The sequence below is a fragment of the Lethenteron reissneri genome, chromosome 20, assembly GCF_015708825.2.
Source record: "Lethenteron reissneri isolate LAM-NWPU_2019-01 chromosome 20, ASM1570882v1, whole genome shotgun sequence".
NCBI classification, from domain to species: domain Eukaryota; kingdom Metazoa; phylum Chordata; class Hyperoartia; order Petromyzontiformes; family Petromyzontidae; genus Lethenteron; species Lethenteron reissneri.
Genome location: NC_083798.1, coordinates 9,849,074 through 9,868,262, shown reverse-complemented (window position 1 = coordinate 9,868,262; position 19,189 = coordinate 9,849,074). Strand labels below are relative to the sequence as shown.

Below are 19,189 nucleotides of genomic sequence, written 5' to 3'. Positions count from 1 at the left end.
GGAGCAGAGTGGGAGGGGGAATGCAGCAGGAGCGGCATGTGGGGGCTGCAGAGTTTAAGTTCCAATGGCTCTGCTGTGTCGGCTATGTTAATGAGCGTTGACTCAAACTGCTGGCTGCTTTCAAGGAAGGCGCAGACCACGCATCACGTGGTCCTTTCGCTGTTCGCACTGATCTCGTGTGCAGCAACTTCAGAGCGGCATTGCCTTGCCCACTGTCAATTTGTAATCGCTTACAGAAATTGCGAATTACTTGAAATGAATACCTGCGGGAGGGAGACTCGATGGTGCGTGGCTCAAGGGAGAGAGATCCCTCGATGGAATCGCCATGGGCCACGTGCAGAAGGTTCCGAATGGGTCTCATTCTGTGCCCCCGGTTGTTGGAAGCCAAGCCATGGAGTCCTATTTGCTCCCTTCACTGTTACACACACGTACGACTTGCACTGCCGAATGAAGGAGTGCTAATCCGAGTAGGATACCTCAACGTTTACACACTGTGCATCAACAAGCGAGTTTTTGAAACTCGCAAGTCAACCTTCGCTCGATGGGAGGTCACTTCTTTCGCTGATGCTGCTCCAGATGTCTGGAACTCCCTTCCTGGCCGTTTGTATTGGTGAACCACCTCCTCTTCTGCCAAAGTCTAAACTCAAGATTCAATCGTCTCCACGTGGGTGTTTGCAAACACGCTTCTGCCAATCAAGTCCTATCGGATCTCGACGTGGTCTATTGAATACCACCCATCATTTTCTGCTGTTTGAAAAAAACTACGATAAATCTTTATATGCATATTCTTTGGCTCGTTCAGTAAAGTCACGTAGATAGAAAAAATTAAAAGTTTTTAATAAATCTCTACGCAGGTATGTACTCCTGTTTGTACAGTGTCCTGCGATGTGGTCGCGGTTTGTACGCCGTACAAATCCACGTTTGCATTGTATTGCAAGTGTTGGACTCCACATGTGCATTGCAGATGGACGATGTGCATCCGTGCGCCACGCGCGCCCTCAGTTATTCGTGTTTGTGAGATTGCAGATGCCGTGAACACATTTGGCTCGTTTGGCTCCATCTAGAGCGGGCGGATTCTCGCGTGGATTGGGTCACTTTGGCCTCACGGCTGAGGGCTTCGTAAAAAAAAAATGCCACTGCACACGAGGTAGTTATTTTCCAATGAAAAAAGAACGCAAGCCAAAACACCAACGCACGCAAACACGTCTCTTCTGGACGATATGTACCAGGGCCATATCTTTGCGGCTTTATGAATGATAAAACAAATGCTTCAAAGTGAGGGTCATGAGCATCGTTATAGCCCTCCTGCTGACGTCACTGTGATGCTACTCCCCATGCACTTCAACCATTAATGCAGTGATGTCACTGAAATACTGTATTATAATGACACACATAACCGCAACTTTAAATACTTTTTTCTCATTAAGGAGACTTTAAACTGGTGTCGGTCCGTGATACATGACCGAGATACAAAATCACAATAACAAAATATCCCTTTGATTTTGGTTTGCCTTTAACTTTAATGGCAATTTACGCAACCAATTGCTTCGGAAAGCGCCCCAGTGCAATCACAGCGGCTCATATCCACGCACGTGCACAAGTGAACTTCGTTTATTACCTTTCAGATGAGAATCCATTGACACGTATTTATTCTTCCAGGGGACACCTGAAACAAAAGTAGCAGCAGCAGCCCTCAAACTAAAGATGACGGCTTATTCATATTTCACATGATGTACAGTCGTCTTCCCGTTGATAATCTCTGCCCTGTATAGTTACCTATTGTGTGCTGGAAGAATGCAGTCGTCATAAACAGACAAAAAAAACCACACGTGGACTCGAGGTTACCGATTAATTCCTGTGATGTTTTTATCTTCTTCTTCTGTCGTTGCAGCTTGAATTCTGGGACTGCGTCAACTCCACGCTCCCAGGTAAGCAACCACGTTCCCACGCTGGGCGCAGTGAGGGCCCAACGCTTGCGCCGGGCGCAACGAGCGGTAGTGGCAGGGATGGGCGGTGGCGCACCCAGCGAGACATTTCGCAGCGGGGGGTGGGGGAGGAAATATTTTTCCACTGAGTTGGAACAAAAAGTTTTCCCAACTCGGTCTTTATTTCAGATGAAACACACATGACTGAGCGCATGTGTGTTAGATTCAATATGGCAATCATTAAGCAATTCACACAATTACATTTTCACATCGCGTTGAGTCAAATGTATAAAAGCAATATACATCAGGAAAATATAAATTGTGTTGCTTACAATTATACGTTCATGGAAATATCCAAAATGGTCTGGACCATCAAAACATCTACACGGGGGCGCAATGGCCCCCCTATGCCATTGCTCTGGGTTGCGCCTCTGTGACGGGGTGGCAGGAGGCCACGGTGGAGGCTGGAGGGGTGGCGAGTGGTAGAGGGCAAGTAGGCCCCCGGCAGTTGTGCCGTGTCCCTGCGCCGGCTGATTAGCGCTCGATGTGAGCAGCACTGCCGGGGGTGCCGTGTCGTGACGAGATAAGCGGCTGCGCCCTGGCCTCACTCCTCCCCACCGCCGGGCCTGGGAGTGCTTCAAACAAACTTTTGCAGATCAACAAGCGCATCAACAACCGCATCATCCCAGCAACTGCGGCCGATTTTCCTCGCACTCCGCCCCCCCCCCCTTCCCCCTTAAAATTCGCCCCGTGAAATTAAGAGCGCGTCAAGCCTGAACGCCGTTTGAAACACGTTTTTTTAATTCCATTTTTGCGAGACAATCCTCGGAGGTGCAAGGGAGCCCGCCGCCACCCAGGTCACCTCTGCTCTTGTAAAGCGACAGGGGGTGGTGGCACGCGCGTGTGTGTGCGTCGTTGCGGCTGTGGCGGCTCTCTGGGGGCTGTGGCAGTGATGGCCGTAACGCAGGGCGGATTTGTTGCTGGTGGGGGTGGGGGTCGTGGAACGAGCCGGTGGTGTGAAACGTGCTCGCGCTGCATAATGGATCGGCGCCACCACCACCACCCCCACTCACGCGCAGCTCCCGTTCACTTGCCCCGACCCTGACTGCCAAACAAAGGGCTACAAATTGCAGTGCCAATTGCAGATCGCCCGGCGGAGGCGGCGGAGGCGGCAATGCACCCCCGGTTTGCGTGGATTGTCATCAAGTTGTGATGCACGCTGGGAGGGAGCGGGAGGCAGTGTAAACAGTTTGCTTCATGCCATTGTGCCGTGAAGACTGTAACTTGCGCTCACAGTCGCACGTTTGGTGCTGGGTGTGCAACACTTTGTTGCATGTGCGCCTTGCCATCAAGTTATCCTGACGTCCCCCCACCCCGATGTCATCGATCTTAGCAAGCGAGAAGCCAGTTGGAGCCCGGTTGGCACTGGTTGAATAGGAGACTGCCTCGGAATGCCAGGTGGTGTAGGCTCACGTTTGGAAGAGGCCAATACGAGGCAGTAGAGCAGCTTGAATCTATCCGTGCACAGCTTTAAGTATGCTCACATACGCATGGCATTTCTCCCGGGTACTCCAGTTTCCTCCCACATGCCAAACACTCATTAATAGATTATCCAAACATCCCAAAGTAGGACTCTTTTGAGATTCAGTTTGGCTTCCTTAGGTAAATAAATAATGTTTGTATATTTATAGATTGAGTATAAGTGAGATGCAGGATAATGGAGTGGAACAGGTGGACTGGATTCTTGGCCGCCTATGCTTTGGGGCCGCCTGCTATGGCCGGGCAAGGCGATATCCGTAACCTCGATGGGGAAACGAGAGACCGACCCTTCCTCGTCCCCTCGCCCGCTCCTCCTCCTGCTCAGGCCAGTTGCCAAGCGACAGCCTTCCCCTGGGACCGGAACCCCTTCAGCTGCCACTGGTTACGTGTGGGAGGGTTGGGGGTAGGAAAATAAAAACACTCTGTGAAAACCTCAAAAGTGTTACTCGGTCAGCGTTGACGAGCAGTCCTCCTCATGAGAATCCTCGTCGCGTGAGAGCGCGTGGGAAGAAGGAGGAGTCCGTGCCGCACCAGCCCGGCGATATCCCCTGAAGATAAGAGCTTTAATAGAGTCGAGGCTCGGCCCTCTGACCGCACCGTCGCTTTCGCCTAATTCCGAAACAACAAACCCAGCAAAGCGGCCCAACGCAAACAAGAGCGATGCTTCTTCAGCTGTGTTATTCCAGCGGTCTGCCGTGCGGAGGAGTGACGTGAGAAGAGGCGCGCAGGGGAGAGGCTGGTAGTTGCGGGGGTTGAGTAGGAGGGTGGCGTTGCGTGGGCGGTGGTGGTGGTGGCACCGAGTGCTGTATGGAGTACATGTACGCCCCATTGAGTAGCGGAGGACCCGTGAAGGACAACAACAGATCTGAGAGAGATGGACGGACGGATGGACGGGGAGGCGAGAGAGGGAGGCAGCGAGCCAACAGGGCTGTGTGTACAGACCACCCCGCGCGATCAGACAAGAGCTCGCACACTCGAGCAATGTGCAATTAGGCCTGTGTTTGTTGACCGGGAGGTGGGCAGAACCGACAGGGAGCATGGGAGCAGAAATGCAGAAATATTTGCTGGTTAATCTCACAGCGGCTCTGCTCAGACGCTGTCAAAAGGTCCTGAGAAATGGGCACAAGAAGCACGCAGACTCACACAATACACACATTACAAATGTCATTCAACGTACTCGCCCGCATTATTGTACTGTCACGTGATATGTTATTGTCATTGCATAGAGATGTGAGCTTCAAGGGAGGGCATGGTGTTACGTCGATCGGGCCTTTTCTGTACCGAATCCCATTCTCCAGTATTTTTGGCTTCCCCCGTTCGTGTGGTTTGATGCGACGCGGAGCTGCCTCTGCCGCTCAAACTTGAGGGCTTTATGCAACAGTGGCACCCACATTTCTTCTGCCCAAGGCTGCCGTGTATTTTTGCAAGGCAATTCCAAGCCCCTTGGGATTTGCGTCAAGTGTCAAAAGGAATATATTTGAGATTCTCCACAGCAGAACGACTCCCTAATTCGCATTAAGCGCGAACGCCTTCCCGATGAGTAAGTACTCCCTCTAACCTCGAGATGTTTGACGAGCAGACTATTTTTTTCACGAATTCCATCTCGGAGTCGTCGCCGAGCTCCGCCGCTGTTTACGTTTTACAGGCGTTTGGCGGCGCTCGGCTCACAGAGCGATAAGAGTTGTGTGGTGGGGGGGTGTCCTGGGTGGGAGATGTTTTAGAAATTCTCGCAGCAAGTTACTCCTACATGTCGACCCCTTATCAGTGCCTAACTTATTACAGACAAATTCAGACCGTATTGGTCACCCTGTGTCCCCTTATAATTCTCAACGTTCATCCTACAAAGTCCCATCACAAGGGAGAAACACAAACAAATAGACAATATATATTGCCCGTATTGAAACGGCTGTATGCCGCATGGACCTGAAAACTAAATTTTCCTGTTCAAGAATACGGGTAAACCGTATGGGTTGACAGCTACGACAACGTGACGTGACTACCTCTGCGCTGGTAATTATCACAGTTTCCCCAGAAGTGGGGGCACGTGTTATCTCGGGAGATGCATTGCTAATATATTAAAACATTTTCTTCAATCCCCACCCCTCACACCTCCGCGGTTCGTGAAGCCAGATGTATTTTAACGACGCTTCCCGCATCTCGAGCGGAACAGCGTGGTCCGCTCGCGAACGCCGAGACAGTGAGCCGAGTGTTTTCCTTGCTCTGACGGCTGTTTCTCATCAAGGTGGCGACCGGGGAGGGTTGTGGTGGTGGAGGGGGTTTTTGGGGACTGGTAGACGCGGGTTGGGGGGGGGGCCTGCCCAGCCCAGCCCACCAACCCCCGCTACCTGGCAAAACAAATGCTTTAGACTCCAGCAGCTGCTAGATGTCACACGCGTCGGTGGGGGGCGTGGATGGCTGTCGCTCATTTTTTACGCGAGGTTTCAATCAGCGCCACCCCCAACCCCACCCCATGCTCCATTGGGAGCTTCGTGAACCCCCAAAAAAAACAACGTGCGGGGGTGGAGCGGTGGGGGGTGTCAACAAAGAATAGGGCCCCGAGGCCAGGAAACTGGAACCTCCTCTCACCAAGTAGGGTGGGCCCCTCAGGTCCGCCCGCCCGCCAGGTGAGGTGCTGCTGCTGCTATGTACAGAGATGAGAATGGGATGTAACCGTGCAGAGATGTTTGTCACGCTTCTGTGCTGTGCACGGTTTACCGAGCACAGCTCTGCCTGTTTTTGGTCCCCAAAAAAGGTGAAAGCGGCCACCAACGGCCCTACCGTGGTCGCGACAGATGAGAGTGTAACGCGTTTTTTGCATTGAGCAAAGGTTAATATTGGTTAGACACTGCCTCACCAATACATACTTCACCTCAAATGGAACATTTTACAAACAAGTTGAAGGCACCCCAATGGCTTCTCCCTTATCTCCGGTTGTAGCCAATGTTTTCATGGAAGATTTTGAAACAGATGCCATCCAGGCATCCACTCTACGTCCGTCCTTGTGGAAGAGGCACATAGATGACACGTTCGTCATCTGGCCATATGGCCGACCAGCTCTGAACCAATTCCTCAACCACATTAATTCCATACACCCAGCCATCCAATTCACCATGGAGGTGGAAAAGGATGGCAAGCTACCATTTTTGGATGTTCTAATCGAAAAGAGATCAGATGGCTCAATGGGACACTGTCTACATGAAAGCAACTCATACGGATGCCTACCTAAAACCTGACTCCCACCACCATCCATCCCAAAACTCTACACCATAGAGCTCGATGTATCTCCGACCATCATCATCTAGCCAGTGAACTGAAACACGTACACCAAGCTCTCAAGATGAATGGATATTCGGACCACACAATCTGTAAAGCTATCACCCCAACCGTTGGGAAATAACCATCTGAGGACCATATCAAAACCATCACCTTGCCATACATAGCAGGGGTCACCAAAAATATTTCCAAAATCTTGAGCAAACACAAGATCCAGGCTCGATTTAACACAGTACATAAAATTCGTGATCTGATTCCATCTGTGAAGGATAGGATCCCTGACATGCAATACCTTGGCGTCTACAAACTGAGCTGTATCTGCGGCCATAGTTACATCGGGGAAACTAAGCGACATGTCTCGGACCGTGTTCGTGAACATAAGGCAGATCTGAAACACGGCAGGACAAACACTTCGGCAGTGGCTGATCATTGTTTGAATGCGGTGGGCTCACACGAAATTGATTTCTCTCAGACGAAGGTACTTTGCAAGGCTGGGGAATCAAACTCAGGTCGTTGGGTTCATTGCGCCTCAACTCCACCTCACGAAGGCTGGGGGGGGGGGACAGGGAGGGAGCCTTCCCTTCCTGCAGTGCTACTACGGCGACTACTGCTATGTGCGCTGGCACGGCTGTCCCAGTGAACTCCCCTTGACGTTGCAAGGCCTGGCTCGCCTCCAGCGCAGTAGTGTGGAGGTGGGAAACGGAGTGTCCGATGTTGCACCTTGGCTTGGGAGAGAGAGTCGGGGTCGTGGGAGGGGCACGCGATGCCCCCCCCCGCAGCAGCAGCAGAGGGAGGGGGGGTGGCGTTCAGTGAGGCGTGAGGCCGCGGCCGCCCTGCCCAAGCTCTTCATGGGGCCGCGATGGCCTTTAATCGCGTGCGTGGCCAGGGTCCGGTTCACGCCGGGCCGCCGCGTGCCGTGGGCTCGATTGAGCGAGACTTTTATCTCTGTGGGGACATGGGGACATTGCTCGGCATGGCCCCACCGCCCACTGGAAGGGGGGGAGGGGGTTGTAGGGGCACGTGGACGCGTGCTCATCTGCTTAACGACCGGAAGGGCAATTGCCCTAAGGAGCATAAACTATATTTAGTAGGGCTACGTTTCTGCCGATGGATGTCTTCTTCGTAGCATTGCTCCGCTATGAAGAAGAGGCCATTATCCGGAATGTCGCCTTCTGTAAATTGTTTTCTTGATGTGGTTGGCAGCGTTATTGACGAATGTGTTTAGTTGGTGCTTGTGCCCCACTGCCAACGCAGCAGCAGAAAGAGGAGGGCCTGTGGCCCCCCTGTATCACGCCGGTGGGCAATTAGGCGTTGCGTGCACTCACCCGGGTGTGGGGCTTTTCCACGCTGCCCTTTTTGCTGGCATGGGAGTCCTGTTCAGAGATTCCTTTAACGCTCACATATTGGCCATACCATTGGTGGATATGTGTGCCACCTGATTTACACTCTAGATACAACCTCTGCGTTGCTTCGTAAAGTTGAGTTTAATCACTGTTTATTCCTGTGATCAAATCGATGGAGCTAAGCAGGGCTGAGTTTGGATAGTGCTTAGATGAGTGACCACCAATGCACTGTAGGTGTCATGGACTGTGGGGCTACAGTTGTGGACAGCTTAGTGCAGTGCAGCAAAATCCATTGGTTTACTGCACCTGCCAAGCTCCCACGTGTATGCCCATCAGCTTTATCGCTGCACGCTGACCGGCGGGGTGAAGTATGGTCAAGTAAACCGGAACAACGACCCGTGCGCTGTTTGGGGAGGCCCTCATCAAACCGTTGGGGTTGGAGGAGAGTTTGAGACTGGGAGTCGTCGCTGTAGGTGCGCTGGACAATGATGACGACAACAAGGACGACGACGATCATGATTATGATGATGCTGCGGTGGCGCTGCGGTGGCGCCTCGCCGGCGATGGAGGGGAGATTCGGAGCTCCGCACGTGGCGGGGAGCCCCGGGTGTCCTCCCGTCGTGGTTAGCTTCGGACATCACCGCGACTTATCCTTCTCTCTTAAAATATTGGATTCACTGTCATTGGAAGGCCACCAAAACACCGGATTTATTTTATTTAACTATGTAAGCTACTGTTTATATTTTTACCATCTAATGCTCACTGAGCTATATAGCTCTTTTTCATAAGTGACCTGCTCTTGCAAACGACATCGCGGCTTTTCAACGTCCGCTGTGATGCAAAAGGCTCGCTTTTTTACGATTGTTACACCGGCAGTATTAAACAGGGTGTCCGCTGGATTTGAACCGTGGACCTCTGCAACGTATCACCGTCCATAGACAGCTTATAAATACAACCACTTCGTGCTAAACAGTGGCACCTGTGCATCACGGGGATAGGAGACCTTTCTGCCCGTGTTGTTGCGCGTTATTCTGCAAAGCATTGTTCTTGTTAAGACTCTACACAGACAGAAGGCCCCAACGAGCAATTGTGAACGAGCAGGAGCCAAGATAAAGATGTAGGTTTTCTGATGGTCGACAATAACTTTAAGTTGGGGGTTGTGGTCCCCGTAGGGGCCTCTGGAGGAGGGGGCTTTCTTCGGGGGGGGGGGTGGATTTTGGGGGTAGAGGCTTAGAGGGGGAGTGGTTGCGGGATCGTCTCTCTCTCGCTGGGGCCGTGGGGTTCACACTCTCGCGCCTGGAACGGAGCCCAGAATTTCTTGGCTGCAGCCACTCGGTGTGGGACGCACGTGATTTGATTCGAGTGCTCATAAAGCGGCGCACGGGACGGATTTATTCGAAATGTTACGGCCGCCTGCACTGTTTATTTATAAGCATACGTTTAGGCCAGTTTTGCTGTTGATTCATGCAGATTTATAACTCCGCCTCGCCGATTGAGTCCTGCGCGGCTCGATCCGGAGAGCAGCGCCGCTAATGATGACAAAGTGGGCCCTGGGTGTGATCTGCGGCGGCGGCGCAGGGGGGGGGGGGCGGCGTGTAAGGGCGCTCATTATGCCGGCCGGGCGCTAACAGCCCTCAGCAGGTGCGACGCGGACTTTGCGGGGAGATCAAATGGTCAGCAAATTCGGCATTAAGGCAACGGCGATTAGACGGCGAGCGACGTAATAGCACAGGCAGGCGTGCATAATCTACGGCGCTGGCCGCGTGGCCAGGTGAGCGAGTCGGAGCGTTTTGGCAGGCAGTGGTGCCCTCCTAATGCTCGGGTCTATTTGGCTCAGCGGAGTTCGTAATAAATGCTGGCAGCTGCCCGCCCTGGTTACAGCATCACAACCGTGACCCCGAGGTTACAGCATCACAACCGTGACCCCGAGGTTACAGCATCACAACCGTGACCCCGAGGTTACAGCATCACAACCGTGACCCCGAGGTTACAGCATCACAACCGTGACCCCGAGGTTACAGCATCACAACCGTGACCCCGAGGTTACAGCATCACAACCGTGACCCCGAGGTTACAGCATCACAACCGTGACCCCGAGGTTACAGCATCACAACCGTGACCCCGAGGTTACAGCATCACAACCGTGACCCCGAGCACCGCGGCCCGCGCCGCACGACCCGCCCCGTAACGCAAACCACAGCACGCAGCGCGGCAAGCGACGTCATCAACACCACGATGCGTGTCGCAAACACCGCAGAGCCACAGAATCACACGCACGGTCGGCCACATCACAAAGACAACGATCCCCCACCCATAGCCGAAGCATACTTTTAGGGGAAGTGCTATTAGCGAGCACTTACGAAGGCCAGTGTGGTACAAGAGGGGGGTGGGTGACCAGTACCACACCCGGCCACCTTTGTCTCCCCAGTGGCGATGTTTACACATTGCACCAGGCACTCATTTTAGGCCGAGTCGACCTAGGAGAGGCCCAAGACTTGTTCAGATAATCGTCACTGCTGTTGGTGGCCGTGAATGGGAAACTAACTCGGGTTCATAGTGCAGCGAGGTAACCGCTACACTCCCACACCACACACCACCACTCACACCGCCTCCCCTACCACAACTCCCACCACCACCGTCAACTACCACGACCCATACCGTGCCTCCAACTACCACCACCCACTGATCCGTACAACCAACGAACCATCACGAGCACCAACACCACCACCACCCACGCTCTGATCTGTACCACCGATCAACCACCGTTCACACCACCACCATCACTAGCACCACCCATCTCATGGCCTTCACCACCACCACCACCACGCACACTCAGATTCGGAACCACCAAACAACTACCATTCACACCACCACCACCACCACCCCATGTACCCTGCGCCCACCCCTCCCCCGTGTCCATGCGATGCTGCCGTGCACCATTAAAACCATTCTTCTGCAGCGGCGCGTTGCCTTGGAAAACCAAAATTGCCTCTCGCTGCTTCTGCTGCTTCAGCTGGGAGGCTGTTGCCTCGGCAACCGGCGCCTCCGCGGGGAGCCGCGTGCGCGTGCACTGTACGCACGCGCACGCACGCGCGTGGTGGTGGGGGGTGGTGGTGGGGGTGGTGGTGGTGGGGGGTGGTGGTGGGGGGGTGGTGGTGGGGGGGTGGTGGGGGGGGGTGGTGGTGGTGGGGGGTGGTGGGGGGGGGGTGGTGGTGGGGGGGTGGTGGTGGGGGGGTGGTGGGGGTGGTGGTGGGGGTGGTGGGGGGTAGTGGTGGGGGGTGGTGGGGGATGCGGCTCCCTCGCCACGCCCACGCGGGCAGCGCCGGCGGCTTTGTTGTGGCAAGCTCGAGGGGGGCCACGGGGGGCCACGGGGGGGGGGGGGGGGGGGCTTGGGGCACGGGGCGGGGGGGGGCTGCGAGTCCGATCGCGGGCACGGCTGCCGTGGCGGCCGCGTGAGGGCCCCCCCCCTCTCTCTGGGCGAGAGCCGGGGGCGTGAGGAGGGAATTTTCTCGTGATTTTCCGCCAATTCGGCTCGTGCTCGCGTGCGTGGGAACTCGTCCCTGTCGCTGGCGGACCGTACGGCACCGCACGTGGCACGGACTTGCGATCGCTGGCTCGTGCCGCTGTTTACGCGGCTTCATTGGACGTTGGCACGGTCCTGCAATGCATTTATCCACTTAGCACACGAGCATCTTGCATCGCTCCATCTCCATGGTGGACGTCTCCCCTGATGCGTTTCATTCTTTGGCTGCCACTCTGTCATTATTATCCCTTGTGGCCACGTGACCTTCCCAAGCCCACTCACTTTGCTTAGCAGTTTGAATGATGTCAATAACCTGCATGCGTTCCCTAATCCACGTGTTCCTCTTTCTGTCCCTCAATGCAATTCCAAGGACACCTCTCTCCACGCCTCTTAGCGCGTGTGCATTACGCCGTGCCGTGTGTATTGAAGGTGACCTTGAAGGCACCCCAAATACATTGTGAGCAACGCTGCAGTTAGTGGTGTGAAGAGGAGTGATTTTATGGGATTATCGCGCTCACAACCCGCTCCATCTCCACCCGAGGACAGCTCGCGTGCGTGGAAGAAGCGCCGAATTGTCCGGCGACCCCTCTGGAAGCGCAACTCTGTGTTCTTTCGGAAAATTTGTTTTTATGAAGTGGAAATAAATAAATAATCTCTTTTTGTCCGAACACCACCACTAACTGGCGGTGTTGAATGGAAAATAGCATTAGCCATCTCCATGTGTCTGCCAGTATGAGTCAGCATTGTCCTCGGCAGAATCGTTTTTTGGGGCACCACGGTGGCAAGCTGTTACCTACCTCACCTGGTATGCAGGAGGTCGTGGGTTCGATCCCGCCTGCTGTATATTTGGAGTCTGCATGTCTCTCTCCCTGTGGCTGCGTGGATTTTTCTCCCGGTCCTCCAGTTTTTCCCTCCAGGTCGCTTCTGAAAAAGAGCTAGAAATCTCAGTGGGCCTTTCGTGGTAAAATAAAAAATAAAAGTTTAGTTTAGAAGCAGAAGCGAACTCATGCGCCCACCACGAACACCCAGCAGAGGGACCTCCACACCCAGCCAAGGCCGAATGAGCCGCACGATTTGCATCGGTTACCGAGCTCCAGGCCCTTTGACGTGAGCGAGGTCCCAGTGGAATATCTTCCGAGTTTAAATCGTTGTTGCGAAACCTGAATTTTATGGAAATGGTGTCAGCGCCATGGGTTGAGGTCCCGCCGAGCCATTTTTCTCATGAAGTTAAATCCCCGTTCCTCGGGGGCCAATTAAATAGCCAACAACCTCGGAGATGCATGCCCCACTTAAATAATAAATACAACTTTGACATTTGAATGATTTCATTTCACTCCAGCGGCTATAATTCCAGTTGTGAATATGGAAATAAGAAAAAAAATCCACTGTGAAAATAAAAAATGTACAATCAAAGCTTGAGGCAAGCCACCTAAAACACTTAAACTTAGCGATGTAACTCAAAATGTGAGGGCCCCCCCCCCACCCCTCCGTCCACGCCGCCCGCTGTAGTGCCCCGGGCCAGGTTCCTGGTAACCTCAGCCAAGGTGGTGCGAGGCAGCCCGCTGACGATTCGATGATTTGTCACGATGCAGGGTGGAGAAGTAAATTCAAGAGCGATAGTTTTCTCTCCTGCACAAGTGTTTGCGCCGTGCTGTATAGCCCGCCGGTGTGTGTTCGTTTCTCACCGCGCGGTGTTCAGTTCTCAATGTGCGATGTTCTGTCACCAATGAACCAGTGAATTGTTCTGCCACTGTCGCTCAGCTCCCTAACGTTGCCAACCCCGTCCACATAACCAGAACCTGCTTGTTTGTATTTTTCCCTTGCGCAGGTGGGCAGAAGAGCGCGGACAGCTGGGTGGGGCTGAGCTGCTGTGCGCTGGCCATCGGCACCGACTGCCGCAAGGCCTGCCGGCAGGTACACTCACGTCTCCCCCACTCGCGTAACACCGCGCTTGTGAACTCGCGTCCATGCGCGCGTCGCGTCCATGCGCGTGTCGCGTCTACACACGTGCCTCGCGTCGACACTGCTGGCACGCTGCTCGGTGCGGCTCGGCGAGGGCGGTGAGGAAGGACGCAGCGGCTTCCAGGTGGCGCACGAGGAGGAGGGGTTCCGCTGCGCTACCCACGGCTGCAAGGAGCGGAGAGACCATTGCACCCATTTGTACGGTGGTCGTCCACGCATCCATCCAGGCTCAACCCTGATCTCGGTTTTTCCTACATCTGACAAGATCCGGCGCGTTCCAGATGATTTGGTCATAGCCGTTTTTGCATCTGTGTGCATCCCAATGAGGACTGATGAACCATACTCCGAAAGTCGGTCATCTGAACGCTGCGGGACGTCGTCTCACGTGCTTAGCATGTGCCTGCCCGTGTGTGCGTGCGCGTGTGCAATCTTGCTTCGCATGAGCGTGTCCACACGTGCTCCGATTACCTCCCGCCATACTGGCTCGAGCTGACGAGCGGCGGCACCAGCCTGCAACCCGCTGACCCGGTAAAATTCGCCGGCCGTGGACCTCAGCCTCCTAATTACATGTACCCTCGCTCTGCTCCGACGCCCGCCAAGCAGCCCCTACCCACCCTTTCACATTGGAAGACCTTTGATGTGCAGCCGCGCTTGCTGTGTTTTTTCGGGTTTGCGGGTCTGCAGCTGCGAGCCCTAGCGGCCGGTCGCAAGCGCGAGTCGGGACCACGTTTGTATCGGTCCACAGATGAAAACATTTCACTAATGGCACCGCGAGACGGGGATCGTTTACCCGGGGGAACGGGGCCAGGGGGGGGGGGGGTGACGCACCACCGCGCGCTGCCCTCGCGACGAAACGCGAGCGCTTTGAACGGCAGAAAAACACATTCCTGTAATCAGTGCACAAATGCCCATCAGTGACGCACACGTGGATTCAATGAAGGGAAAGAGCGTGGAGCCGCGCCAGGCTCTGGTTTCCTCGTCTCCAGGGTGCAGAGGCTGCGCCCCGTGGCACCGGGGATTTCCTTGACGCCAAGCCGATTTTCTACCACGTTCCTGCAGGCCCCACCCCCCCACCCTGGCCATGGATTATGAGTTTCACGGTGCGTGTGGTGCGAGCGGGTGTTTCGCTCATACCAAATCTTTGGTGAGATGAAGTTTTAGCTTTTTTTAAATTGGGGAGCAAGGATTTTCAAGAGCAGTGCAGAAACATTTGGGGGTACGTGATCGTCAACATACCGACGCTCCGGTTGCCACCTTTTCCACGGAGTGAACCCGGACACATTTCTCAGTCGGCACCAGGTCCTATTATCAACACTGTGCAGTCTCCTGAGAGGATAGTTCGACACGACACCCATCGGCAGATCTGGGTACAAATCAAATCCTGCCACTCGACACGCAGATGTCAATTCCCGGACTGTCTGGATCAAACCCGTGCCAGGTGGCAACCCCTAACGGGGGCCCACACGTATTCAGCCACGGTGTTCCCCAGCTGCAACCTGCAAGGGTGAGACGAAGAAGCGAAAGAGAGGTCAAAGAGAGGGGCGAGAACGGGAAAGGTGAGGCGCTGCACTGCGCTACGAACCCAGTGACCAGCGTTGCATTCCCGCTCACGATCGACAGCAGCGGCGAATTATTGCACCGGTCAGTGTCGGCTTAGCCTTGTACCTGGTGCAGTGTAAATATCGGTACTGCGGAGACAAAGGCGGCCGGGTCATGAAGTTGGCCACCAACCTCATCGTACTCGCTAACAGCACTTGCCCCAACAGTCTGTTAAAGGCTCTGTGGGGGATCTTTGTCTTTGCCTCAGTGTGCACACGCGGTGGGTATAGTGCATTACCCACTTGCAGAGGAATGTGCCATGAAGGCTGTGGCTATTGCTCTCCCATCCTCTTGGTCTGCTCCTCGCCTCTGCTCGGCCCCTCACTCAGATGCACCAGCCGTGCATTATTCAGCGCAAGCCTGAAAATACACGGCAGCTCTGCATCATAAGGCTTGCGGCCAAGGATTTAAAAACGATAAATTGACATTTGTAAACTCATTACGGGCGAGCGTCATCCCAAATCACCACCGCCGAGTGGTCCGCGATTGCGAATTGTCGCTCTTCGCAGCCACCGCTCGCAGACAAACGTCTCTCGTAAACTATGCGTGTTGTTATGAACACCGTAATCATGAACTATGATCAATCCGCTGCTGGATGAAGCGATACGATCCAGTTTTATTGCTCCATCTCTTCCGTTCTTTGACTGCCACTCCTTTGTTCGTCTCAGACCACCGGCCATCACCCAATGTAATCACGTGTCCCGCCCAAGCAAACTTTAATCAACATTCGGACGATGTCTCTAAATTGCTCACGTTCTCTAATCCGCGCCTTCCTCTTTCTGCCCCTTCTTCTAAGCAAGCACCTCTCCACGCTTCTCTCAACACTTTTCAGTTCTCGTTCCAATGTCCCTCTCCTTTCGTGCCGATGCCTCCGATGCCTCTGCCCCAGCAGGTGACACGCACCGATGTTTGTCATGCGCGCATCTCTTGCGCGGAGCCAGGTCGGGGGTGTCGAGGGCGCGATGGCCGCGTGCGCTCGGCGTTCCGCGTGCGGAGACTCACGCTGCGCTCTCTGTTGCAGAGCGCCTCGCGGAGTGCGGTGACCGCGGAGTGCCGCCAGGAATACGAGGTGCGCAGTGCTGCCCGCCAACCTTCACCACGCGAGACCTCGCTCACGCTCCGCACACGCACCACACACGTGCCGCACATGCGCCGCACACGCACTGCACATGCACCGCATACGCATCGCACACGCTCCGCACGCGCTCTGTACATTCTCTGTACACGCACAGCACACGCACCGCAAACGAACCCACATTGACTCCTTCCCCGGGGACACCACTTGCGGAGCTATTACCGTCTTCGTAACCTCAAGCTGCTGTGCTTCTGTTCTCCAGGCCGCGATGTTCAACTGCATCAACCGCTATGAAAGTAAGCTGCCGACTTCGTGCGCTCCCATGCTGTGATCGATGAATGAATTTACACCTCATACCCACGTTTCCTGCATGTTTGTGATTGGGATTTACCAACACTTTGGCTTCGCATGGCATCTAAATGCAAGACACAGAAAACAAGTAGTGGGAAGCGAGTCACAAAGAACAAGTAAACATAGATATGCATACTCTGTATGTGTATATAGAAATATATTTATATATATATGGAAGGAATCATTAAAAGGTAGATGAGGAGGGGAAACGATTGAGCCTGGGATTGAACAGGGGCAGGGAGTCGGCAGCCTGGATGGCCGAGGGAGGAGGTTCGAGACTACGAGGGCAATCGAGGAGACAGAGGAGAATGACTGTTGTGGGACGCAATTAGCATGAATGAGGCTATATATAAAAGGAATATTATTAGCTGTAAAAATATAATAATATTCGTTGTATATGATACTGGCAAAAAGTTCCCATTTTGTAGCTTGCTCACCCCGAGCTATAAATGCTCTGACAGTGGCATTGTCCTGGTGCTGTTCGCCTTTTGGTGGTCTCTGGTCTGACGCTGGTGAGACGAGGCCCTAAAGAAGGCTGTCTGGTGTAGGCCAATCAGCTTCAAAGAAAATGCATATATTATTAGAGCATGTTTGTTGGCATGTTCACCACAAGTACGTGTGGTTAATGCAGACTTGATTCGTTAAACAAGGTTTATAGATGATGTTTGAACATCTTAACACCTGTTTTATTTCCTGAAATGGTAAAAGCTATTCTTGTTTCATTATTAGCTGTGTTTGTGAGAGCTGAGAGTAAGCTTTTGAGTGATTGCGCGCGCGCGCGTGTGTGTGTGTGTCTTTGCCTTCGCACGCCGGCCGCCGTGCAGTGGGCTCGCTGTGCTGCGGCCACGCCGGGCGGCACACCAACTGCCGCGAGTTCTGCACGGCCGTGTTCCGCTCGGACGCGCCGCCCACCCCGGGGCAGATCCGCTCCGTCGAGAGCTACTGCGCCACCGTGAGCGTGGCCGTCGTGGACTGCGTCGACAACTACACGCGGTCCTACCCCTCGCGCAACCCCGTCGACAGTGAGTGTCGCTCGCTGGGATGCGCTCTTTGTCAGCGGCGGTTCCTCCCCTTCGCCGGTTTCCTGCGGTTCGTCGCCCGCGAGGGGGTGAGGGCGCGAGGACGGCATTGCGCTCCGCAGACTGGCCCCGCAGATGCGCGCCTTCCTGTGCCGACCTCGCGTCGGGAGTAGCGCGGCGTGCCGAGAGAACGTGGGGTCTCGTTTCTCCGGAGCTAAGAGGCTACTGGGAGAAGCTGGACCCTCGGTGAAGGGTCAACGGGCAGCACACATCATGGAAATATCCCTCACTCGTCAGGCTGTCAGTCAGTTGACACGTTTATTTTTGAGTTCACGAGTGGATAAATGCTCGGCGTTTAAGGAAGCTGGGAGGGGCAGTGGTTCAATACGCTATGGGAAGTGCTTCATCAAGGAAATCGATTTTCTTCATCTCCAGAATCCGAGACGTCCTTCCCATCCTCCCTCCTGTGCTCGCCATGTTGTGAGAGCTGTCACGCCGCTGCTACACTGCCTGACATCTCCGATAACATTCTAGCGGAGAGCTGAAGCGCCGAGGCGCTTACGCCCGAGGGCGGGCCCTGGGGAAGGTGCCGGGACTCGCCGCAGGCAGAAATCTGCCAGACTTCGCACTCCAGCGAACTTGCGCATGCACCAGCTGTCTCGCCAACGTGTCCCAAAGCGCTCGCAAGGCGCGCGAGCGTGCACGCGCGCGGTTTTGAGTAAGACGTCAGTGTTCTTCTTGGGGCGCATCTTGGCGGCGCCATCATCTGGCGATGATGACGGAGAACTCTGTCCCAAGACGAAGGCGCATTCGATAGCTACGCCGATCAGCGGCGTGGCTAGCCCAGAAGGGCCGAGGTGCCTGGCCGTGGAAATGGGGGTGGGGGGGGGAGAATTAGACGGGGGGTGACATAAATAAATTGTTTGCACCAGGGCCCACGCCAACCACGCTACTCCGCTATCACTCGTCCGTGCTGCACGCTGCCCCTCTGCCCGCGTGCGCCAGGCCTGCACTGTTGCGAGCGAGCGGGCGACGCGGCGTGCGAGGCGTCGTGCCGCAGCGTCCTGCACACCATGGCCTCGGAGCAGGAAATGGTGGAGGGCCTCATCGCCGGCTGCGGCCGCCAGCCGCTGCCGCAGGACCCGCTGTGGCAGTGCTTCCTGGAGGGCGCCCACGTGGAGCCCGGGGCCGGCGCGGGGCCCGGCGGGTCGCGCCGTGCCGGGGGCGCCGTCTCGGACGTGGGGTCGTCTCCCACGGGGCTCGACGGCGCCAAGCTGCAGTGTTGCTCGCGCGCCACTTCCCCCCTGTGCAGGTGCTCGCGCTCATCCACGCAGCCCGGAGGCAGCCTGAGACATGGGCCTGAGGTGGGGGGGGGGATGATAGAGGGCCATTTGGAATATCAACATGCATTGATGAATATAGGATTAACTCACAGTGTAAGGGTAAGAACCCGGGTACAAGAAATGAGGGTAATAAATTATCTCCAATTGAATAGGGTATGAAAGCAAATGCCATTTAAGTGCCGTTCGCCATGCGTTGATGGTGCAGTGCGGCCTGTGAGCGCTGTGGAGACAAGGGCT

General features: G+C 54.8%; 1 protein-coding gene across 1 annotated transcript in view; it reads left to right on the top strand.

Annotated features, from left to right (window-relative positions):
• Nucleotides 1–19,189, top strand: part of LOC133344724 (reversion-inducing cysteine-rich protein with Kazal motifs-like) — a 46,514-nt gene that overhangs the window by 7,649 nt on the left and 19,676 nt on the right. Inside the window, 6 exon segments of the mRNA XM_061554822.1 lie at nt 1,892–1,928; nt 13,432–13,517; nt 16,186–16,233; nt 16,502–16,535; nt 17,415–17,612; nt 18,615–18,921. Of these exon segments, the coding sequence (XP_061410806.1) occupies nt 1,892–1,928; nt 13,432–13,517; nt 16,186–16,233; nt 16,502–16,535; nt 17,415–17,612; nt 18,615–18,921 (710 nt within the window).